This window comes from Phodopus roborovskii, unplaced genomic scaffold (assembly GCF_943737965.1).
Source record: "Phodopus roborovskii unplaced genomic scaffold, PHOROB, whole genome shotgun sequence".
NCBI lineage: Eukaryota > Metazoa > Chordata > Mammalia > Rodentia > Cricetidae > Phodopus > Phodopus roborovskii.
The window spans coordinates 342,956-368,579 of NW_026125811.1; the positions used below are offsets into that span (position 1 = coordinate 342,956).

Below are 25,624 nucleotides of genomic sequence, written 5' to 3' on the forward strand. Positions count from 1 at the left end.
CCGAGTGCTAGGATTAATGGGTCTACAACCACTGCTCACTAATTTTTCAATCTTTGTAGCTACTTCTACTTCTGAATTCCCATCATATATCAAAGGAAATGCCATTATTATTATCTTTAAACAAAGGTAGGACTATTTTTCCCTTCTCTTCTAGTAACTAATTTTGATGCAGTAGAATTGTGGAATTTTTCATATTTGCTAATGAAAGACTAACTTTGGCTCTATAAAAACTTTCTGGTTTTATTCAAAATCAGTTCCAACTAAGGTTGAAGTCAACAAATACTACTGAAATAGCAAACCCATTTTTCTACTCTCCATTTTCACCAGTATACTTCAAGCTCTATATTAGAATATTAAGTATACAACAAATTTTTAGGCCAACATGTGAATGATTTCCCAGTTTCCATTTCTTCAAGAGTATTCTGTGTAATATAGTCAATAAAATTTCTTACTCTGGAGGCTGGGATGTATCTAAATTTGTAGAAAGCCCTAGGTTCGGCTCCCAGCAGCATTTTAAACCTGGCATTATGGTGCAGCGCATGCCTACAATTCAACACTGGGGAGGTGAAGGTAGGATGATCAGAAGTTCAAGGTCAACTTTGAATACATAAGACCTTATTTTAAAAATAAAACAAAAAGGAAAGTTGCTTTCTTATTATCTCATAAGCATTCTAGGTGCATTTTCTTTCATATAATCTTTTCTATAAACAATATCTGCAGCAACTAACACAGTGACCACTATAGCCAGGGACCATGGCAAGCACTTCCTATTATTAACTTCATCTACACAAGGTCATGATGAAAGTTTTATCACTTTCTTGCACCAATAAACAAACTGTGGCATGGCAAAGTGCATGGTCAAAGGTCACTGTATATTGCAGGTCGAAGATTTGAACTCTAGCAATTTAAGTTTCTCAGTCCATGCTGGTAACCTCAACAACTGGCTGTTTTGTAATTATCCTATCTACTTTTATACAAACATCTTTGTACTGTGTCCTAGCCATCTTACCACAGTCTATTAGTAATAGGGAGAAACTGGTCATGATGTCACATATCTGTAATCTCAGTACTTGCAAGGCCAAGACAGGAGGATCAAAAGCATAGGCTATACAAGGAAGCCCTGATTCAAAACAAACAAAAAGCAACAATACTACTTAAAATACTACTTAAAAAAACAAACAATGGGTTTGGTAGAGCACTTGCTTAGCATATACCAGGCCCTGGGTTCAAATCCTAATACCAAAATTAAAGAAAAAAACAGTACACACACACACTTTTTTGAGACAGGGTTTTTCTTGTGTAGCCTTGGCTGTTCTGGAACTTGCTCTGTAGGGTAGGCTGGCCTTGTGAATTCACAGAGATCTGCCTGCCTCTGCCTCTTGAGTGCTGGGATTAAAAGCATAGACCACCACTGGCCAGAATGCCCTATATTTTATATACATAGTATATGTGTGTTCATGTGTGATTATATATATGCATATATATATGCAGAATAAAATGTTGAAAGATTTTTTTAATGGTTATTATTTTTGTACAACATTATACTATTTATCTATAATCAACCATCAACCACTTGAGAGGTTTAAGCAGGTCAAATATAAAAGCTTGAGTGCAATCAGGTCTATGTTTTATATAGCAAGATCCCATCTCAAAATACCAGGGAAAGGCTGGTAAAATCAGGTAAAGACATTTGCCACCAAGTGACAATCAGAGATCAATTTCCAGAATTCACATGGTAGAAGAACCAATTCCCCCAAGTTGTTCTCTGACCTCCACTTGTGTGCCATGGCACATGCACATCTACATACATGAACACATGGGAAATAAATTAATGTTACAAATAAACAAAACACCTAGGCATGGTAGTTTATCCCAGCACTTGGGAGGCTGAGGAAGCAAGACCACTTTGAGCCTGAGTAGCCCAGACTGAACTACAGAGTTATTTCCAAGCTATCCAGAACTGTATACCAAGACATCTGTCTCAAAAAAAATTAGGGGTCTGGAAAAATGGCATAGCAGTTAAGAACACTGGCTGCTCTTCCAGAGGACCCAAGTTCCACTCTCAGCATCCACTTGGAAGCTTAACTCCAATTCTAGGGACTCCACCACCCTCTACACATGTATGTATACCTGGTTTCCAGAGGCCAAAAACAAAACAAAACAAAAAACCCACTACCCCCCAAGAAAAAAACCACCCAATTCTTAGCAAAAATAAGTATATAATTCAACTCAGTGTCTCTTTTGGGGCTCAGGGTCTCACTATGTAGCCCTGCCTGACCTCGAACTCACAGAGATCAATCTGCCTCTGCTTCCTGAGTACTGAGATTACAAATGTGCACCACCACACCCAGCCTCAATGTTTCCTTAAACAGTGGCATGTTTTTCTGTGTTGGGACATAAGAACAACAACATTAAATTAAAAGGTTTTTACTTTTAACAGATCAAATGATAATTACTGTGTACTAGTATATATGAGATTTTGGTGTATATCTTGTTTTTTTAATTTCTGTTGGTTTTAGCAGCTTTTGTCTTTTGAGACAAGGTTAACTATATATCCCAGGGTGGCCTTAAATTTTTTGCAATCCTCTTGCCTCAGGTTTCTATGTGTTGGAATTATAATTATGCACCGCCACACCTGGCTTATGCCTAAATTCAAAAGACAAAAAATTAGGAACTAGGGAGGTGGTTCAATCAGTAAACTACCTGCTGTATGATTATGAGGACCCAAGTGAAGATCCCAAGCATCCACATAAAAACAATAATAGGGATATGCATGTGTAACCCCAGCATTAGAAGTGAGGAGGGGTATAGAAAAAAAAAAAGCAGATATCTAAGAGCTCATTGACCAGATGGCTTTGTCAAATTGATAAGCTCCAGATTCAATAAGAGACCCTGTCTCAAAAAATAAGGTTCAGGTTAGTCATAATAGCATACACCTTTACTTCCAACACTTGGGAATTTGAGGCCAGCCTGCTCTACACAGTGAGTTCCAGGACAGCCAGAGCCACAAAGAGAGAATATGTCTCTAAATAAATAAATACGGTTTGGCTAATACTAGACAATATCTGATGTCAACTTCTTCTGAATATACAAAAAAATGACAAAAAATTTTATGTCTCAAAATATAAACTCACCACAGGTGATATTGAATTTATATTTCAGTCATGAAATACTTATCAAGAGTTCCTAATTCTATAGCAGTATTTTCAAACATAGACCATGCAAACATTAAAAAATGGTGCCACTTCAAACTAGTAAAGAAAACAAAAGATTTAAGACAAATCCTAAACCATATTGGGAGGGAGTGGGAGGTGAGAAGGGAGACAAAGTGGTACTCTCACACCTGCAGGTAAACCAAAACTGAAACATGAAAAGGGAAAACCACAAACAACCTGGGGTGTGGATGTGGGTGGGTGGGGAGTGGAATCAAGTCACTAAATGGTAACTGAAAAATTCAGACTAATGCAAAAGCCACAGGAAGCCCTACTTTTCAAGGGTTTGTGAATAGATATATCACAATTAAAGAACTGAAGATACCCAATAGAGAAAACATTTTCAAACCTTACAATAAAAGAAATATGAATACAAATGTCAGTTGGGCTAGAGAGATTGTTCAGTAGTTAGAGTACTTGCTGTTCTTGCAGAAGACCTGGGTGAGGTTCCCAGTACCCACATGGTGGCTCACAACTGCCTGTAACTCTAGTTCCAGGAGATGTCCTCTACTGGCCTCCAAGAGCTTGTACAAACACATGGCAAACAAACTCACACAGGCACACACATATACGCAAAAATAATAAAGGAATTTTTTAAATGCCTATCAATGGCCTGCAAGATCTATCAGTAGATAAAGGTACTTGCTCCATAAGCCAGATAGCCTGAGTTCAATCCCTAGAACCCATGGTAGAAGAAAACCAATCCCCCGAAATTCTCCTCTGATTACCACACATGCATCCATATTCCCACATGCATACATAATAATATATTTATTTTAAAATATAAATTCTAAACAGTGGAGCAGTGGTGGTGCAGACCTTTAGGCATAGGCAGGTGGATCTTTGTGAGTTCAAGACCAGCCTGGTCTATACTATACAGTGAATTCCAGGGCAGACAGACCTACACAGAAAAACCATATTTCAAAACAACAAAAACTGTCAAAGTAAGGCATCATTTTTTACCTACCTATATTCGTTTGTTTTTCAAGACAGGGTTTCTCTGTATAGCCCTAGCTATCCTGAACTTACTGTATAGACCAGGATGACCTTGAGCTCAGAGGTCTGCTTGCCTCTGGGAGTAAAGGCAATGCGACACTACACCCAGCTATTACCTACCAAATTTTAAAGATTAAAATAATAAAACAACACAACAAACCCCAGTGTGACTAAATAGGGCCATCAGTATAATATAAAAAGATCTAAATTAGTAGTTCTGAGGTTTGCAGAAGTAAACAATCTCTATCAACATGTGAATACACACACTCACTTTCACCTAGCAATTCAGCTTGATTTATCCAGGCATTCTCACTTGAATACAAAAGGTTATTCACCAAACCACTATTTTGTAGCCTGAAAAATCTAAAAACTGTCTAAATAAATAAATGACAATCCATGAAAGGCAAAACAATGTCACCATTCAAAATAAGATTTGAGAGCCAGTGAGATAGCTCAGTGGTAAGGACACTTGTTGCCAAGCCTAACAAATTAAGTTTCATGGTCCCTGGAACACTCATGGTGGAAGAGAAGCAATTCTTCTAAATTGTCCTTTGACCTCCATATGTGTACTGTAGAGCTTGCATACTCTCATACACTCTTGAACACTATCTCTGTCTCAGAAATACACACACACACACACACACACACACACACAATTACTTAAAAATTTTTTTAATTAAAAAACCCAGAAAGTCTCCAAAATAATTTGAGTACCCTTGCCAAAAGAATTAGGTAGATTCCATACCAGCTCTCCAAAGTTAATAAGAAAACTAAATAAATAAGACAAATGCCCAATATTGGATAAATACAGCAATGTAAATTTAAAACAAAGAATAAGGTATTGCATGGCATACCTGTAACCCCAGCACTAGGAAGGAGGAGGGGCAGAAGGTGATTGAGAATTCCAAGAAACTTATGTTGCTGTGGGCAACTCCTAATATTTACCATATTATAAATTATGCTGAAAAATTAAAGCTCATTTTAAAAGGGAATTGATTTTGTGCCAGCTACCTACTGCTGTGTATAAACCACCACAAAACTTTAGTATTTTGAAATATTTATTATCTCAACTTCCATAGTTTGGCAATCTGGGTGTGGCTTGATGGGTCCTTGACAGGGTTCCAAAAGCTGAAATTCCTGAAGCCTTGACTGGGAAAGATTCATTTCTAGCTTACTCTTATGGTTTGTTGCTGGGGTTCAATTCTGTATGGGTTACTGGATTGAGGCCTCAGTTCCTTATGAGCTGTTGCTCAAAGGCCTTTCTTGGTTGTCTGCCATATAACACTTTCATTAGCCTCTTAAAACACGACAGCTAGCTTCTTTAGAATGAGCCAAGGAGCACCAATGTGAGGGAGAAACAAAAAGTACTCTTGTAATCAAAGAAGTGACATTCCTTCAGTTTCCCTCTCTTGACAGAGTCTTGCTACCTTAGCAATTTGAGATTGCTAGGCTCAAATGATCCTCCTTTAAAATAAAATTTAAAAAGCAGCTGCTGCTTTCCCAAACTAAAAAAGACCAATTTTTCTTTCTTTTGGGGGGGAGGGGGAGGGTCATTTTTATTACATTTTATGTTTGTGTCGCCAGTCAACTTTTAATTTTGTCCTCAAGAAATATGTTAAGAGAGCACAAGAGCCAGGCATGGCAACATTGAAATCTCAGTAGCTAGGAGATGAATGCAGAAGGATCAGGAGTTAAAAATCATCCTCTGTTATACAGCAAAGTTGACACTAGCCTGGGCTCCATAAAACCTTCTCAAAAAACAATTGGGAGAGACTACAAGACACATGGGATATAGACAATGATTGTTGAGCCCCAAAAGCCTGAGCTCTAAATATATCACTCACCACTGTTTATGTGGCCATAAGGAGGCCAACTTCTCAATGTCTTTACCTGCATAGTATGGATATTCAATACCTTCCATTTGTTACTTGTAAGATCACATATAATACACATTATTACACAGTAGTGTAGTGAGATATCAACCCTGCCTGCACCTGTTTCACTGACCATGCATAGGTGAGGATGTGACCTGGGGGGACTAGGTCTGGCGTTCCAGACCCCAGCTCGCTCTCTTACTACCTGGTTGAAGACAGAGGCATCCTTGGAACAGGAACCTGTGGCGGTCATCTGTTTCTGGTGTAAGTGATTTCTCCCCAAATAAACATCCATCAGACAATATTTTGCCCTGGAATCTCATTTCTCACACTTTACAGTAGAACTGTTTAAGAAAACTGGCTGCTCTTGCAGAAGATCCAAGTTTGATTCCCAGCACCCACATGGCAGTTCATAAATATCAATTCTAGTTCCAGGGGTCTGATGGCCACTTCTGGCTTCTGAGGCCACCAGGTACACTCACACGTGCATGTGCGCGCACACACGAGCACATACGCACGCGCACACACACAGTTATAAGTAAATAAATAAAGATAGGCATGGTGGTGCACATTTTTGATCCAGTAGATGGAACTCTGTGAGTCTGAGGCTAGCCTACAAAGACCTTGTCTCAACCACTCCCCCGTCCAAATAATAATACATAACTCTTTTCTGAGTATTTGAATAAAGGGTATTTTACAAAAAAGCATATATGGGGCTTGTGGGATGGTCCAGTGGGCATAGGCACTTGCCTCAAAGCCTAACAATCTGAGTTTGATACCTGAAATATTTATAAAAGTAGAGAGAACTCTATAAGCTGTACTATAACATCCACATTCATGTCATGGTAAAAAAATTGCTTGCACACATGCACATAAACCATATACACACAATAAGTTTTTAAAAAACATATGTTCTCACTTTTTTTTTAAAGACAGGATTTCTTTTTCTATAGCCTTAGCTGTCCGGGCTCTAGCACTGTAGACCAGACTGGTTTCAAACTCAGAGATCTGCCTGCCTGTGTGCCACCACTGCCTGGACATATATTCTTACTTTTAATATGACCTATACTACAGTCCAAACAATCATTAGAGAAATGTCTTTGTCAAGAGAATGTACTCACTCACCCCTGTAATCACAGCACTTGGGAAGCTGAAGCAGGACTGCTAAAAAATTAAGGGTACATACTGAGTTTATGGACAACCTGGGATAGCTAGTATGGGACCCTGTCTCAACAAAAGGGAGAAGGTGGCATGGTAGGAGGCAAAAAAAAAGAAGAAAAAAGAAAAGGTGTTTCTAAACAACTGCCTATCTTTCTTACCATTTTATTTTTACTTTTCTATGAAAAAAGAAGATAGATGAAAATGTGTGTTATAAGTAATTATTATTCATGGAGGGGAAATAAAGGTCATTCTGTAGAAATTTTGGAAATGTAACATAGAAATCAACGCTCAAAACAATAGATTCAGTTGGGAGATGGTGGCACACACCTCTAACCCCAGCACTTGGGGGGAGGCAGAGGCAGGAGGATCTCTGTGAGTTCAAGAACAGCCTGGTCTACAGAGTTAGTTCCAGGACAGCCAAGGCTACACAGAGAATCCCTGTCTCAAAATAAACACCCAATAAATTCTAATAATTTTGATGACATAGTACAACACTGATCATTTGCCAATAAATGCTAATAATTTTGATGACATAGTACAACACTGATTATTTTATGTACTTTTTCACAACTAATAAAATTAAAGTAGTTCCAAGTAGAAACAGATTTCAACTAGGAAATAAACTGAATCATTAAAATATATTGTCTGAGTATGAGTATATTTTTTTGCTTTTTTTTCTTTTTGAGACAGGGTCTCACTATGCAGCTTTAGCTGTCCTGGAATTTTCCATGTGGTCAGACTAGTCTCCACCTTACAGATATGCCTGCCTCTGCATACACCAGCACTCCCAGGTCAAGTGTGACTAGATCTTAAATGTTGTGGGGTAAAATATATACTGTCATAGTAGAAAACAGTTTGAAGATTATTTGTACTTTTTCTGTGTTTATTGCTGCTTTATTCACTATAGCAAAAACTTGGAATCAACCTAGCAGTCAAGACAACAGATGACTAGATAATGAAAATTTGTTATATATAAAAGAATGGAATGCTACCCAACTCTAAAGAAAAATGAGGTTAAAAAATTTACAGGGAAGCCAGGTGTGATGGCATATGGATTTCTTTTAGTTCAAGGTCAGCCTGAGGTCAAGTTGAGTATATATAGCAAGTTCTAGGACAGCCAGAGCTATATAGTTAGACTCTATTTTGAAAAACAACAAATGGATAAACTTAGGAAATAACATTAACTACGGTCACACATCTCAAAAGAAAAAAATCCTCATTTTCTCTCTCATATGAAACATATAGCCAATCATATGTAAACAAATGTACATGAAGAAAAAAAAATCAAGAAAGGCTAAATAGAAAGGATACAAGGACAGACTGAATACAGGACATGAGTTATGAAAGAGGATATAAAGCTAATTATTTTCTAGTTCTAATTCTGTTGTGGGCTTTTTGGTTTTGATGGTGAATACGTTCATAAGATATTTGATACTGAAAATGTAAATTTCCAAATGCCTAGTCTGACTATATAGAGCTTCACTTGGGTTTGGTTATGTTAGTATATGATTATGCCTTGTTTTTATTTGCAATTTCATTTTGTTTGAGACAGGGTTTCTCTGTGTAGCTTTGGAGACTGTACAGGAACTCATTGTGTAGACCAGGCTGGCCTCAAACTCACAAAGATCCACCTGCCTCTGCCTCACAAGGGCTATGATTTAAAGGCTTGTGCCACCACCGCCTGACTATTTGCAAGATTTTTAATGATGAAGTATATAAAAATTTGAAATATTTGAACAAAATTTGGTTAAGAAAAGATATAAATTAGAATGTATGAATTGCTATTATTAAAGATTATATGTCAAATAAAGAGAATGTTTTTAAAAAGTGATACTACTTACTTTGCAGAGCTCAGATATTAAAATGTATAGACATTAATATACCTAACGTATATGAAATAAGTAAAATTTGATCAAATGCATTCCTTTGAAATTTAACTCTAAAAATATAAATTTTTTAAATACAAAATTCGAACACTACCTATTTGAAAGAAATCTATTATAATGAATCTTGTAAAGATTCTCCCAAAATGGGATGAAAGACATGAGGCCAGTAGTAAAGCATGTAACTAGTATGCAAAGACCCTGTGTTCCATCCCTAGAAATGGGGTAAGGCGATCATACAAAAGCAAATATGTGGAGTTGATGTTTTCCTACATAAAACTTCTCAAGTCAAGGCTAATAAATGACATAATGACTTCCAGTCAGGTATGGTACTGTACAACTGCATCCTAGTATTCTGGTAGCTGAGGTTGGGGGATCACAAATTTGAAACCAACCTTTACTAGGATACACAGTGAGACCTTGTCTCAAAAAAAGAAAAGAAACATAAATGAATATTGCATTCATTATATGAAAATCTAAAGATTACTAAAAAGAAGTACTTTCTGTATCTAGATGTTCTCATTGTAGCTTCTTCTATAGGACTCCATTTAAAAAAAAAAAAAATGAAAGCCTGGGGCCAGAGAGATGCTCACTTGCTGCGCTTGCTGCAGAAGACCTGTGTTCAGATCCCAACACCATGTCAGAAGGCTCACAATTGCCTGTAACTCCAGCTCCAGGAAATTCAATACCCTCTTCTGGCCTCCACAAGCATCCACATTCGCATATACACACACATGCACATAATTAAAAATGTTTTTAGTGAAATCTTAATAATAGCTAAAATAATGCAAAGATCACTTATTATATCTTTGCCAAAAACTGGAAGTTCAACTTGACAAATAGAGAAAAAATCAAAATTAATAAAAATTATTCCTTCCTGAAGTCCTCTTGCCCATCCCTGACTGCTTTATCACAGAGGGAAGGAAAGAAAATATGAAGCCTAGAAGATGGATTACAAAATAGCACCCTAAAAGCAACAAAATCTGATCTTCCATATATTATCCTTTCCAAACCACATAAAATTTTACATACCCTGCACTATGCCAAATGTCATATCAACATATTCTTCACAATAATCCTAATATAGTGTTTATAGTAGTGCCCCCACTTTCCAGGTGATGCAACTGAGGCTTGCAGCCTGAGAAATGTGCCCAAGGTTACAAAGCTATTAAGTGGCAGAGAGCCAAGAGTCTTGACTCTAAAACCTATACTATTTACCCACTACTATACTACTTATTACCATAATATAGATGAAAGGGCACTGAGTTTTAGACTTAGCTTCATCCCTTGGGCAAATCACCTGACCTTGCCTAGCAGTGTGTCATCAGTAAATGAGAGCAATGATAGCTGCCCAACCTTCCCTACAGCATCTGAGTGATGCTAAAAGAGTTCATGTATTTGCAAACATGCTATAAAAATGATAGGACACTACATAAATGTAATGTTTTGGCAAGGTAAATCCAAGTATCATATACTTGTAACCTTTGATATGGTTTGTAGAGCTAAAAACAAGTTTAGTAATAGTTAATAACTTTAATGATTTTTATCTTTAATTATGTATAAATGTGTGGGTATGTGAAAGTATCCATGGAGGCCGAGTTTCCTGAAACTGGAGTTACCAGTGGTAGTAAGCCACCTGATGAGTGCTAGGAATTGAACTCTGGTCCTCTGCAAGAGCAGGTGTGTTCTTAATGGCTGAAGCATCTCTCCTACCTTACCCCTAGTCAAATCAATTTTTAACATTCCCAAGAGCAAAAGTTTCGTTTAAAGAAAAAACTGAGACATTTTAGAAAAGACAAAACTATAGAGACAGTTAAATGACAAGTTTGGTAAGATACTCTAGGCTACATAGTAAGACCCTGTCTGGTAATACATACAATGACAACTTGACATGATATAGAAGGCTAAGGTAGGAGGATCAGAATTTTGAGGTCAGCCTGGGCTACACAATGAAATACTATCTCAAAAGACACACCAGAGGCTGGCAAAATGGCTCAGTGGGTAAAGGTAATGTAAAGGTAATTACTGCCAACCTGAGTTTGATTCCTAGGCACCCATGTGGCCAATGTTGTCTTCTGACTACCACACATCTACTATAGCTGACAATTACACACACACACACACACACACACTCACACACCCCTAAATAAATATCATCCAGGCATCAGTTGGTGCCTGCAGTTGTGAAGAATGACTAGGTGGAGCACAGGCTACTCTGGACACATGTCATTATATACTTGTCAAAATTCATACATTGTATAACATCACTGAACCCTGTAAACTATGGGCTTAGTCTGTAATAATGTATCTTTGTTACCTGAACAATTGTAACTAATTGTAACACATTGATTTGGTGCAACGTGTAAATAAAAGAATGGGATATGTGTGAGCAGAAATATGAGAACTCTACTTTCTGCTAAATTTTTCTGTAAATTTACAAACTGCTCAATTGTCTTGATTTTTTTTTTAAGATCACCTTTATGAAATAGTAAGTAATATGAGTAAACTCAATAGTTTTTGGAAAATGCCTGTAATATTTAATAGTGTATATACCTAGCTTCTTAGATCAATGATGTCCAATAGAATTTCACTCAATGATGACAATGGCATGGAGCTAGGTATAGTGGCTCACACCAAAGCTGAGGCAAAAGGATGACTGCAAATTTGAGGCTGGCATGGGTTACATAATGAGTTCCAGGATAACATGGGCTATACAATTGAGAAAAAAACAGAAACCAACCAACCAACCAAACAAACAAACAAAAAAAAAAACCAGAAACTGTACTATATCTTTATAATATGCACTGCAATATTAACTACTGGAGTACTTGAAATTTGGCTAGTATAACTGAAAAGAGGGATTTTAAAACCTCACTTCTCTGTGAGTTCAAGACCAGCCTGGTCTACAAGAGCTAGTTCCAGGACAGCCTCCAAAACTACAGAGAAACCCTGTCTCAGAAAACCAAAGAGGGAAAAAAATAAAAAAAATATTTTTAAATAAATTTTTTAAAAAATGTATTTAATTACAGGCATTGGTGGAGCACACCTTTAATCAAAGCACTCGGGACGCAGAGGCAGGTGGATCTCTGTGAGTTCGAGTCGAGCCTGGTCTACAGAGGGAGTTCCAGGTCAACCTCCAAAACAATACAGAGAAACCTTGTCTCAAAAAAACAAACAAAATCCATAAAAAAAAACAACAACAATAAAAACCAAACCAATAAAACCTTATTGAACCTTAACAAATTGAAGTTGGGCCCAGTGGTGTAGACTATAATCCCCACTATTCAATCCCTATTATTAAAAAAATAATAGATAGCCATGTGGTTAGTGTCTATAATACAAGCAGTTTTAAGACAATTCTTTAAATGACACCTAGAAATAGACTTCAATATTACCTTCAGAAAAGTCACCCCAAGAGCCCAGTCAAATAAATAGTTATGAAACCATGCTATAATTAACTGAGCATGTCAAGAGTGACTAGGCACTTGAGCCCAAGAGTTCAAGGCCAGCCAGATGAGCATAGTAAGATTCTCTTTTTTTAAAAAAGCAGGTGTAGTAACGCCACTTGTATAGTACTTGAGAGGCCAGACCACACAATGCCTCAGAAAAATAAATGACTAGGCAGATGATTTGAACCAGGAACCAACAGAGCCAATCTTCAGTTTTCTTCACTTCAAGTCCTATAATATAACCAAATAATAACAAATCATGTTTTTCAATTCCTCCAATATTTTAAAAACCAACTGAATTTGTTTAACATCATTTCTGCTTCCTGAAAAACAAAAAATATAGAAGTTAAGTTAGAAAAAGGAGTATTTTCTTAGGTTACTAACCTAGAATCAATAATTGAAGATTATAAGTGAGCAATTAAAAATTACAGACATAAGAAGTTCACCCAATTTTGAACTGAAAATTCAAAAACTAATGTTAATTTCTATTCCATTTTATACTCAGATAAAAACCAAAAGAAAGAGCCACAGAAAAGCATGAGCAAAATAATACAAAAACTATAAACATACAAGACTATTTATATCCACATATTAACCAAAGCTCTGAACTTAGTCATTACCTCTTATCCTTGTAGTTTAAAATACTAGTTGATTAAACCTTACTTCCTAATTCAATGACTTTTTGTCCTTATTCCAGTGGCATAAAAGGGAGCTTATGTCCTCAATTGCAGTGGCTTTTTATCACAGTTCTCCCCTGGGGAACCTATGAAATCAAACACTGAGATTGGCTCCCCACCCTCAGGAAATAAATGTCCAAAGTGACAGTGTTGAATCCCAAAAGAAATGCTGGGCCATAGCTTCTTTTCCAGCACTAAAAGCAGTAGATCCTTCTTTTATGAGAGACAGAATAACTTCAAATAACTTAGAGAAAAGCACCAAAAGCTATAGTGGTTGCTCACAGCTGTAATCTCAGCACTCAGGAAAGCAAGGCAAGAGAAGAAGTCCAAGGCAAGCCTGGAGTACATAGTCAATTGGGATCAGCCTGCTACAAGGGGAGAATCCATCTTAAAAAACAAAAAAGTGAGGGAGAAAAGGCACATTCCCCAAAAAGCCAATTCTTGACACTGCTCAAATGTAAACCAGACCTTTGTTCTCCCTTTTGAAGTTCATGAATCGCATTAGAAAAATATTATTTCGTAACTTCATACAGGAGTGGCTTTTAAGATTACTCAAATACATAATTAAGTAATATTAAATAGCCCTCAGTGGTCAAGCAGGGTGTCCAACAAGTCGAGCAGTTTCAGTATGTTCTCCTGCAAGGAAAAAGGATGGGATTTCCACCTTTCCAGTACCGTAAACCCCAGATATCAGTTCCTGGGGCCCAAAAGCCCTGTACCCTATTCGTTGTGCAATCATTGTCAAAACTCCACCCACTGAGCTCTAGAACAAGTGGAATTCTCCCATTCTGAAAGAGATCTCGATTTTCCTGTATCCAGGGAGACACTGAAAACTCCTTGACATGAGTCAAGTAAGGCAAGGGGGAACGGTCCAGCTCTTCTCCTAGATAAAAACAAAAAAACCCAAAAACAACAAAACAAAAAACACCAAAGCCCAAGCCCAGGAAGCACTCAAGTTTCCATTTACCAAATTAAAAAGAAAGAAAAGAAAGAGGGTAGTATCAGGAATGGGGAGACAGCTATCAGACGATGATGCTCATCCGTCAGCATCACCGCCTCATCCCCTGCCTCACGAGCAAGGCAGGTTGGTGATGCCCAGAGCACCAAGCCCTGGCTGTGGGTCCCGGGAGCCCCGCAGCTGTCCCCGCGTAGCCGCCCGCGCAGTGGTGGGGGGAAGGAGGGGGGAGGGAGGAAGGGGCGAAGCGCAGCCCCAGCTCCCGCGCTGTTATCTTACTGCGCAACAGCCTCAGCTCCGAGGCCGGGGAGCACCCCGCAGCGCGCCCTACGCACCTGCCTGTCGCCAAGAGGGCAATCCCGTACCCTAGTGGGCCCCCCTACCCCACTCCGACGCCTCCATGGGCAGCGGAGTCCCAGCGAACAGTGACCACACGGGCTGAGACACAACACCTGACGCCCCGGGGCAGGACCGGCCGCACGTGGCTGTCACACCTGGGGCACCCCTGCCTAGCACCCCTTTGCCCTCCCTGTCGGGGTCCACCCTGCCCTCGCTTAGCCCCCTACCGCCGACTGCCCCCAAGTCCAACCGTCGTCCTTTCCCACCATTCCATTTCAGTTCCACACCCCCCACCTGCTCCCAAGTATCGTCACTCCTCTGAGGGAAAAGGGCCGGATGTTCGTCCCATGGCTAAAGGTAAAGGGGGTAAGTGAAGAGGTGAACCCCGAAAAAGGTAACCCAACCATTCCCGCGACCCAACCACAACGAAGGCATCCCCTCCACTGACCTTCTGCCTGGGACTGCGTCGCCGTCCACCCTGCTCGCCCTCAGTAGCCTCCTCAGTACCGCCGCCTCTTCCCCGCGTTGCCTCCTCAACCCGAGTCGCCATGAGGTGACGGCAGCAGCCAAACAAGCGGCTGGACCAGGGGCACGGAACCTCGCAGGGGCTTCAGCCCCGCCCCCTTCACACCCCAGCCAACCGCGTCATGAGAGTCTACCACGTGACCGGAGGAGGTTGGCTCCTGAGAGAAGGCAGCTTGAAGGGGGTGGGGAGCGTCGAATTCTGGGTTGGGCTTCTGCTAGGACCGAAGGGCAGACAGGAGCCTCTGGAGTCTGCGCAGACAGGAAAAGGGAGTAGACCACAAGTTCCACAAGGCCATGCGGCCATAACGTTCAGCCACGGAACTGTTTAGGGGTGTCCTAGGGGAGAGTACCCGGTGCTCCGCGTGTGCAGCCTACTGGGACTTGTAGTCTCTGAGGGGCAATGTCGCGGTACCGGAAGGTAATCGCTGTTAACCTAGGAGAAAACTTTTTTAAATATTCCAGAGTTTGAGAAAGAATAGAACCAGATACACTTTTTTTGTGTTTCTGATTTTGTTGTTCTTCAGAATTCAATGAGTATGATTTGTGAATAAGGGACTCTGACTTTGCTGTTTTCGAGGTGGAAGTGTAATCTCAGAATTTGAGACATTGGACACTTGCCCAGAGTACAGTCTCTACTAGAGTTCTCACCACGGTTTAACTGTCCGGAGTTCTTTTGGGCTTGAGGCCTGTTCACCTTGGCTGAACTGTTCTGGCTTCCAGCATAGTTCTCCACACTTAGTCCAAGATTAATTCGTGTTGAATGTTTCTTGCTTTCTCCACCATACATTTTACTAGTTAAAAATTTCAGTGAATTTGATTTGCTGAAACAGCTATTTTTCTTGACATGATGGAGAAGGTTCCCCTGCAGACATATATTCCCTGTTCTTATCTGATAGGATCAGATCTTCAGTAGCCTAGCATCTAGAAGTCACAGATCCAGACACTTTTAAAGAATTCATTATAAAGATCCATGCAAATATTCTTTCCTACAATTGAACACAAAGCAATGATAGTATGAGCCAAAAATTAAATAAGTAATAGTAAACTTCAATTAAGCAAATTCTTAGGGAAAAACAGGTTTGTTTTGCTGTTGATTGTTTGAGGTTTTCATTTGGGGTGTGTGTGTGTGTGTGTGTGTGTGTGTGTGTGTGTGTCTGGTTTTGTTTTTCGTTTTTTGTTTTTACCAGACAGGGTTTCTCTATAGCTTTGGAGTGTGTCCTGGAGCTCTGTAGACCAGGCTGTTCTCAAACTCACAGAGATCTGCCTGCCTTTGCCTCCTGAGTGGTGGGATTAAAGGCATGCACCACATGGCTCATTTGTTTTATGGTGCAAGCAATGAATTCATTCATATAACACCAGCACTAAACCAACCTCTGAACTACACTACAACTCAGTTCATTTGAGGAACTTCTTAATTTTAATTACCTTTTAAATTTGTGGAAAGTACCATTATTTGAACACAGCCCACATTTGAGATTTCAAAACAAAAGCATCATTCAAAACACAGATGGTAGATGACAAAGAACCTACAGCCAGACTCTGTATACCATCCCTCATCTTCTAAAAGGAAAACTGTCCCAGTAAGACTTAGAATAAATAGATTAGCAGTGCAATTCTCCATAGCTTTGAGTGACAAAATTATTGTACAATAGAATAACAGGTAGTTACTAAAATTATAAACATTTTTTTACTTAGAAAAAAGATCTCTTTTATGTAGAACAACATGGTAATATAGTTATAATAGATATCAGAAAAATACTCCTCAAACTGGCATGGTGACACAAACTGTTAAAACCAGCACTCAGGAGACCAAGGCGGGAGGAACTCTGTGAGTTTGAGGCTAGTCTGGCCTACACAGTAAGTTCCAGGTCATCCAGGTCTACATAGTTGGACCTTGTCTCAAAAAAAATTAAAAGAAATGGCTGGGCAGTGATTGGGCATGACTTTGGGAGGCAGAGGTAGACAGATCTCTGTGAGCTCCTGGTTACAGAGTGAGTTGCAAGATAGCCAAATCTGTTACACAGAGATAGCTTGTCTTGAAAAATCAAACAAATAAATAAACAAAAAATGAAAATAAGCCTGGCATGGTGGTGCACAACTTTAATCCCAGCATCAGAAAGGCAGAAGTAGGCAGACTACATAGAGAGAAACTGTCTCAAAAAAGAAAAGAAATTACTCCTCATCATGTTAATCTTTTTTTCCTGAGTGGTGAGATTTGATAGCATTTTTAATTCTGACTTTAGGTATTGAGTGTGCCAACTAGGCATGGTGACAAATGTCTGTAATCCCAGCATTTGAGAAACAGAGATTCAGATACATAGTTACTTCCAGGCTAGGCATGGTGATGTATTCAAAGCTAGCCTGGTGCAATAGCTAGTAGCTACATAGCAAGTTCCAGGCCTACCAGAACAACAGTGAGACCCTGTCTCAAACACATGCTCATGCATGTACAAGCATAAACACACACACACACAAAGACAGAGAGAGAGAGAGAGAGAGAGAGTGAAAAAAGAACATACTGTAGCAGAAATTATAAACTTCTTAAGATACGGGGAGGGGGAAGAATACACTGTAGCAGAAATGAGAATGTAACCTTTAAAGCTACATAGAAAGATAGCCTCTGTCAGGTTCATCTCCCACCTCCCTGAATCAAACCAACTTGATTTTGTTTTTGTTTTTTGTTTGAGACAATGTTTTTCTATGTTTCCCTGGCTGTCCTGGAACTCACTATGGTAGACCAAACTGGCCTCAAACACACAGACATCCACCTGCCTCCTAAATGCTTGGATTGAAAGTGTTCACCAATGGCCCCTTTTTCATTTAAGATTTTTTTTTTTAATTTCATGTGCATTGGTGTTTTGCCTGTATGCATGTATATCTGTGTGAGGATATCAAATCCTTTGTAACTGGAGTTACAGACAGCTGTGATCTGGCATGTAGGTGTTGGGAATTGAACACAGGTCCTCTGGAAGAGCAACCACTGCTCTTAACTGCTGAACCATCTTTCCATCCCCTTGAGATTATAATTTAATTACAAATTTTCTCCCTTCTCTTTTCTCACTTTAGACCCTCCAATATACCCTTTGCCATTCAGTCCCCTTCAAATTCATGGCCTCTTTCTTCACCCATGTAGCTAAAGCTGGCCTTGGCCTGCTAATCTAGTCTACTGAGAGCTCAAATTACAAACCTAAAATATTGCTTCAGGTCTTTATTTCTAAATCATTTTTGTTTATCTTGAGACAGACTTTCTCTGTGTAGCCCTGGCTGTATTGGAACACAAATTCACAGAAAACCACCTGTTTCTATCTATTGTGTACTGGTATTTTTTTTTTTTTTTTTTTGAGGGGGCTGTCGAAACAGGGTTTCTTCTGTGTAACAGTCCTGGCTGTACTGGAACTTACTTTGTAAGACCAGGGTGGCCTCAGACTCACAGAGATCCACCTGCCTCTGCCTCCCAAGTGCTGGGATTAAATGTGTATACTACCACTGGCTAAAATTCTTTTTAAAGACAGGATCTCACTATACAGTCCTGGCTGGCTGTACTGGAACTAGATATGTAGATCAGGCTGACCTCAGACTTGTAGAGATTACTTGCCTCTTCCTCCTATGCACTGGTATTAAAGGCATGCAACACCATACCCACTGTGAGGACCTCAGGCAGCCATATGACTAAGGTCACCATAGATAAGGTTGGAAGCAGCACTGAATTTTTATTCATCAATTGAACATTCACCCAGCACCTCTCACATCCGAGTGCTTTAGTGAACAGTGGCCATGCCTTGATTGAGAATAAAGAGTTCCAAAATCAAGCATGATGATACCTATCTATAATCCTAGCATTTGAGGTTGGGGAGAAGGTGGAGGCAGGAGGATCAGGAGTTCAAGGTCAACTTTTTCTATATCTCAAGTTCAAGACCAGCTTGACCTATGGAGAGACTGCCTTTAAAAAACATATACACACACACAAAAAAAGTGGACAATGAGATAGCTCAGCAGGTAAAAGGGCTTGCTTGCTATGCCAGCCTGGTGACCTAAATTCTATCTCTGGAACCTATGATAGAACGACTGAACTTACTTCTAAAAGTTGTCCTCTGACCGCCATATGAACATAGTGGCACGTGCCCACCTTCACTTATGCCCACACCAATAATAACACTAAAGAAAATAAAAGTCTCTAAATTTAAAAAAGAACAAACAAAAAACAAATATAAACAGAATAAGGAGAGCCCAGGACAGCACTGGGTAGACAAATATACAAAAAGCATAACTTAAGTTATAAAATAGAGGTATTGCAAAGTAACCTCTTGAGGATTGTTTCCTGTGGGGGTAGAGAGGTTTAGTGCTATTTCAATGGTGTCTAAAGGTCTAAATGGGAGTTCAAGTAAGCACACTTGTTTCACTTTTTCACCCAGGGTATTTTTAGAGTAGAAAAACTATTACTTTTCAGGTAGCTGTGAATATTATTTCAACGAGTTCAAGTTCATGTTTGTTACGTATTTATTAGGATACTAGGTAGTGAAACCAAGTATTTATCTTTTCACAGAACAAAGAGCTTAGTGTTTAACTTTGTTACCCAATACCATCTTTCTTGGCCAACCTAGATTTTAGTACCTATAGGAATTTGGCCAATTTTAGCATTTACTATAGATGTCCACATTTCTAGCAGAAATATTTAGGAAATTATTATATTTTACACCCAGATTATTCAAGCATATTGATAGTAGGCTATGAAATATACTAATAGATTGGCAAACGATAAAGAGTGCCAGCTCTAGGAAGATTTTTCTTTTATGTGGTTTTTTTTTATTATTTTTATTTTTCTTATTTTACATATCAAGCCCAAAGAAGATATATTCAAAACTTTTCTCAGGGGCTGGCAAGATGTCTCAGAGTAAAGAAGCTTGCCATCAAGCCTGATAACATGACTTCGATCACTGGGACCCACATGGTGGAGGGCAAAAACCAACTCCATGAAGCTATCGAGCTCTGCGTCACAAGTATCCTCATAAACACACACACACACACAAACAAACACACACACACACACACACACACACACACACCATGCTGTTGGTGTTTGTTCTTTTACTCTTTTTTTTTAAAACTCTTGAAAGGGCACCTCCCAGCTCCCAAATAAATACACATGCAGGCTTATTCTTCCTTATGAATATCTATAGCCTTTGCTTTGCTTGTTTCTAGCCAGCTTTTCTTAAATTATCCCATCTCCTTTTGCCTCTGGGCTTTTTTCCTTTTCTTACTTCTGTAATCTTACTTTCACTCTTACTCCATCATTGGCTGTGTGGCTGTGTGGCTGTCCCATACTCTTCTTGATCCTTGATCCCTCTTCTGGATCCTTCTATTTTCTCCTTCTATTCATTCTCTCTGCCTGCCAGACCTACCTATCCTTTCTCCTCTATTTTTAGACCAATGAGGTGTTTTAGACAGGCAAAGTAACACAGCTTCACAGAGTTAAACAAGTGCAGCATAAAAGAATGCAAGACATTTTTGCATCATAAAAACAAATGTAACATAGCATAAACAAATGTAATGCATTTTAAAGTAATATCCCACAACAGCAGGGAATTATAATAACCTATCACTCAGCCTGTAATCTCAGTACTCAGAAGACTTAGGCAGGATTGTCTTGATTTCAAGATGAGCCTGGGTTATATAAGGAGACCCTGTCCTGAAAGGGGGGAGGGTCAAGAGGAGAGAAAGAAAACAGATAAAGACTAGCATGCCTGTAATCCCTTGGAAGCACTTAGAAGTTGGAGACAGGAGGATCAGAAGTTCAAAGCCAGTTTGAGTTGCATTAAAAAAAATAAAGGGTGCCAGGCGTCAGTGGCGTACTCCTTTAATCCCAGCACTCGGGAGGCAGAGGCAGGTAGATCTCTGTGAGTTTGAGGCCAGCCTGGTCTACAGAGCAAGTTCCAGGACAGCCTCCAAAGCTACACAGAGAAACCCTGTCTCGAAAGAAAACAAACAAACAAAAACAAAACAAAAAAAACAACAAAAAGAAGACAATGGAAAAGAGAACCATTAACTGCTAATGGATTTAGGTTTTTATGAAAATCACAGCTCTGGGTGGCAACACATGCCTATTATCTCAGTACTCAGGAAGCAAAGACAGGTGGAATGTCACAAATTGTAGGCCAATTTGGTCTATACTTTGATACTCAAACTCAAAACAAAGTAACAAAAAGAGTAAATAGCTCACGTGTAGCAATTTATAGAAACAACTATCCACAGAACTATAGGAGAAAACAAGAGTGTGGAGTAATTAAAACTGGTTACGTTTGGGGGCTGAAGTGTAGCTCAGTGTTAGTGTTTAGCATGTTCAGAATCTTTTGGTTCAGGGGTCAGACTGACAGACTTAGAGAAGGAAACTTGTATGTTTGAGACCCAGACCTCTCTGGAAGAGATGCTGTTAATATTGGGTTTCTAGAGGCATCAGAACCTTTGTCCTGGGGAACGCTGCAAATGTCAATCAATCCCCACAAAAGCCAGGTAAAGCCCATTGCCATATGCTCACAAAACCTAGAAAGGAGCCCCGTGCCCTCTTCCTGCCTTCACATTCCTCCCTGGTGTCTCCTGATGTCATAGTTTCTCTGGGAAAAGCGACCAAAGAAGACAGATCTGAATTCAATCCTGGTTTTACAGAGTAGCACATGGAAGCTGCTGGCTTTTGAAGCTGCTGAGATCCAGATATAGTGACATATAACCATAATTCCAGTTCATGAGAGGCTAAGGCAAGAGAATTGAATGTTCCAGGCCAGCTTGAGCTTCCTAGTGAGTTCCAGGCAAGGCCAGACTCAGATACAAACTGAAACCCTGTATTGGGCTAGAAAAAAATACTACAACTCCCCACCCCCGAGACGGAGTTTCTCTATATTGTTTTGAAGCCTGTCCTGGAACTGGCTCTGTAAATTAGTCTGGCTTTGAATTTACTGAGATCCTTCTGCCTCTGCCTCCCTGAGTGCTGGGATTAAAGACATGCACCACCAACACCTGGCCAGTAAAACAAACAAACAAACAAACAAAAAACCAAAACAAAACAAAAAAAAACTTAAAAGACCATAATTAGCCAGCAGTCAAGGTAATTTTGCAGGGTGTCCTACAGGACTCCAGCTCAGGCTTTAGTGGATGGGATCATGTGGTAACCTGGGCAGACATCTCAGAGAAGGAGTCTGAATGGCCCAAATGACAGAGGGACATCATCATTATCATCTATGCTGTTACAATAATTCCATAGTAATACTGACTATTCATTCCATTTCCAAATTTATCTCATTGTCTCTACAATATCTAGAGTGTTTTATATAAAGTATATATGTATCTATTTTATGTACTTACATATCAAGACTCAATCATTTTTTTAATTTATTGAGGTGAAATTTATGCAACATAAAATTAGCCATTTTTAGGGAACAATTCAATGCCTTTAGTATATTCAGGATTTATGTCACTACCACATCTGACTAGTCCCAAAACATTTCCATCATTCTAAAATAAAAATCCATTAAGCAGTTTCTTCCACTCCCCCTCCCCCAAGTCCCTGGCAACCACCAATCTGCATTCTGTCTCTATGGATTTACAGAGTCTGAATATTTCATAGAAATGGAATCATGCAATATGTGACCTTTTGTATCTGGTTTCTTTCACTTAGCATAATGTTTTTCAGATATACAGATATAACATTGTTGATACTGGAAAAGCAGCCAGCAGCAACTGTGACATTTTCTAATCTCTAATAGTATTAAACCCAGCTCTCTCCATCTCTCTTTGCTTTGCTGATAAGATTTTCCCTCCTTCATTCATTGAGTCTAATTTTGGCTTATATTCATTAATGTGTTTGTGCTACCATTTTTTCTACTTATTTGCTCTTTCATAAAACTGATTTATTGCTATTTCCTATTAGAAAGTATAATAAATAAAAAGATTACAGACACAGTAAGAAATAATCACCTATAAGCTATTAATTCTTTGCATCAATACATTTTGTCCCTTATACACAACAGCAAATAGAACATACATGTGAACATGTATTTTTTATTGCAGAATTTACCATTCTAATCATTTAGAAAAAGGACATCATAATGTTGCACCCCTCCCCCAATAAATGAATAAATCTGAGCATCAAAAGACCCCTGGTTCCTGTGGGTGGGAAACCTGAAAGCATTTTCTGTCTCCTGATGAGAAACAGCCACCACATGTGTTTGGGTCCTAGCAATCATGTGCACACAATAGAGTCATTCAGCCATTTAAAAAAGAATGAAAATATGCTATTTGCAGGAAAATGGATAGAACTGGAAGCTGTCATCTTAACTGAAATAAAATAGACCCAAACAGTTATCTCGTGTTTTCTTCTGTATGTGGATCCTAGATTTTATTTATGTATTTAATTCACTTTGTAGCCCAGGCTGGCCTCAAACTTTCAGAGAGCCACTTAGCCTCCTGAATAATAAGATTACAGGTATGAACAATCATACTCAATCATACTCAGCACATTACACACACAAGCACTTGTATGTGTTATGAGTGTATATATAATCATTTATATATTTGTGACATGAAAGTAGAATCAGGACTCTGGGAGAAGTTAGATAAATAATGGGAGAGAAAGAGGAAGAAAAACAGAGGGATGAATATGATGAAAAGACAGAACATAGTCCAATAAAGATGTATTGTTCATAGCTTTTTTAAATATCATGTGCATTCTTGTATGTCTATGTAAAAGTTGTTGAATTCCTTGAAACTGAGTTACAGACATTATGAGCTGTCATCTGGGTGCTGGGAATTGAACCTGAGTCCTCTGGAAAAGCAGCCAGTGCTCTTAATTGCTGAGTCATCTCTCCAAGTCATTCGTAGTTTTTAAATTACAATTATTTGTTCGTGGGTGAGGAGCACATGTGTGGAGGTCAGAAGAAGACTTTGAGGAGCTGGTTCTCTCCCTCCATCATGAAGATGCCTGGGACTAGACTCAGGCCATCAGGGTTGGCAAAAAGCACATTTATCCACTGAGCCTTCTTGGCCTGCTTGTTTTAGTTTTCTTTCTTTTTGTAAAACATTATTTTTAAAAATTGGAATTGTAAAATAATTATGTCACTCCCCACCCCCTCATTTTCTTTTGAGACAAAGCCTTGCTCTGTAGGTCAGGCTGATCTGGAACTTGCTATATAGCCCAGGCCAGCCTCAAAGTAATGGCAAGCCTTCTGTCTCAGGCTCCAAAGTGCTGCGATTACAGGCATAAACATCTTTATGAAAAACTGAGTATGCATAATGAATACATACCAATAGAAAAATAAAGAAAAATCTAAAGGCAAAAAAAAAAATGAGCTGGAGCAAGCCTTGGCCTCCAGCTGTCAGTTTGCAGAAAACACCACTGGTAGACTTATTCATTGAGCTGCATTTTGAGTACACACTTAGCAATAACTAGCTGAAAGCTGCAAGGTCTACAACAGAGATCAATTTTGTCCATATATAAGGCTTTTCCCCTAAATTTATTCTCTCTCTCTCTCTCTCTCTCTCTCTCTCTCTCTCTCTCTCTCTCTCTCTCTCTCTCTCTCTCTCTCTCTCCTGGGTCTCCTGTATCCCAGGTGTCATGATAGCCAGGTTGGCTTCAAGCTATTGATTATCAGTTTAACAAGATCTGGAACTATCCATGAGGGTGCCTCTAGGCACACCTGAAAAGGATTTTCTTGATGAGCTTAATTGACACGGGAAGATCCAACAGCAGCCAAGATATAACTTGGTCTGAGGCAGAGGACATGCTTTGTGCTTTGTCCTACTTGCCTTCTCATCATGCTGGCCAGTTCATCTATCCTGTTGGCATTTTGACTGGTGTGATAGACCTCACCATGTTGTTTATGATGTTATGGCAGGATTGTGGAGGGACTTCGGAACTTTGGGCTAGAAAAGCCATTGAGTGTTGAGAGCTCAGCAGGATGTTCTGTGGGAGCTTGGAAGATAAGAATGTTGAGAGCAGTGCAAAGATGGAGGTCTGGCTTGCCAAGTTTCCAAGGAAAGCAAAGACTTTACCAGGATTTTTATGTGAAGACTCTGTAATTCTGGTTATCTGGAGCTGAAGAATCAACTGTGACTGACAAGTTACTAGAACTACTAAAGTGAAACCTTGGCTTTGGTAGGATATTTGATGTTGGTTGGCTGGAGCTGAGAAATCAGCAGTGATTAAGAAGAGACCAACGTCATTTCGGTGATAGCTTCTGGAAAGTACTTCCAGAGTCAGCACACAGAAGCTTTGTTACAGGCATGGCAATGCTGTAGCTTGTTCTGGCAGCTGAACCTGGTAGTGCAAGAGTCACCCAGGTGGCCCTGGTTTTGAAGGCGTGAAGTGTGAGGAGAGCAGCTGAGGCTTGGCACCATGAGGAGAACCTATGAGAGGCTAGTGGTGAAAGTGCAGCCCAGTTGCCGCAGAAGACTCCGGTGGTGTTGGAGATGCCAGTGCTGTGGGATGACCACCGAGAAGATCAGCAGCAATGGAGTGGAGCCAGTTGGAGCTTAGAAGGCAAGCTGTGTGTGCTGCAAAGGGCAGA

General features: G+C 39.4%; 1 protein-coding gene across 2 annotated transcripts in view; it reads right to left on the reverse strand.

The window, feature by feature from the left end:
• Txlng (taxilin gamma) overlaps positions 1–15,165 on the reverse strand; it is a 48,582-nt gene extending 33,417 nt beyond the window's left edge. The window contains exon 1 of one of the 2 annotated variants that reach the window (XM_051178732.1): positions 14,995–15,165. In XM_051178732.1, the coding sequence (XP_051034689.1) occupies positions 14,995–15,096 (102 nt within the window). In that variant the 5' untranslated portion in view covers positions 15,097–15,165. Of the gene's footprint in view, positions 1–3,566; positions 3,713–14,994 lie in introns of those variants that run through there. The other variant, XM_051178733.1, reaches the window with a different exon arrangement.
• Positions 15,166–25,624: the final 10,459 nt, after the last annotated feature.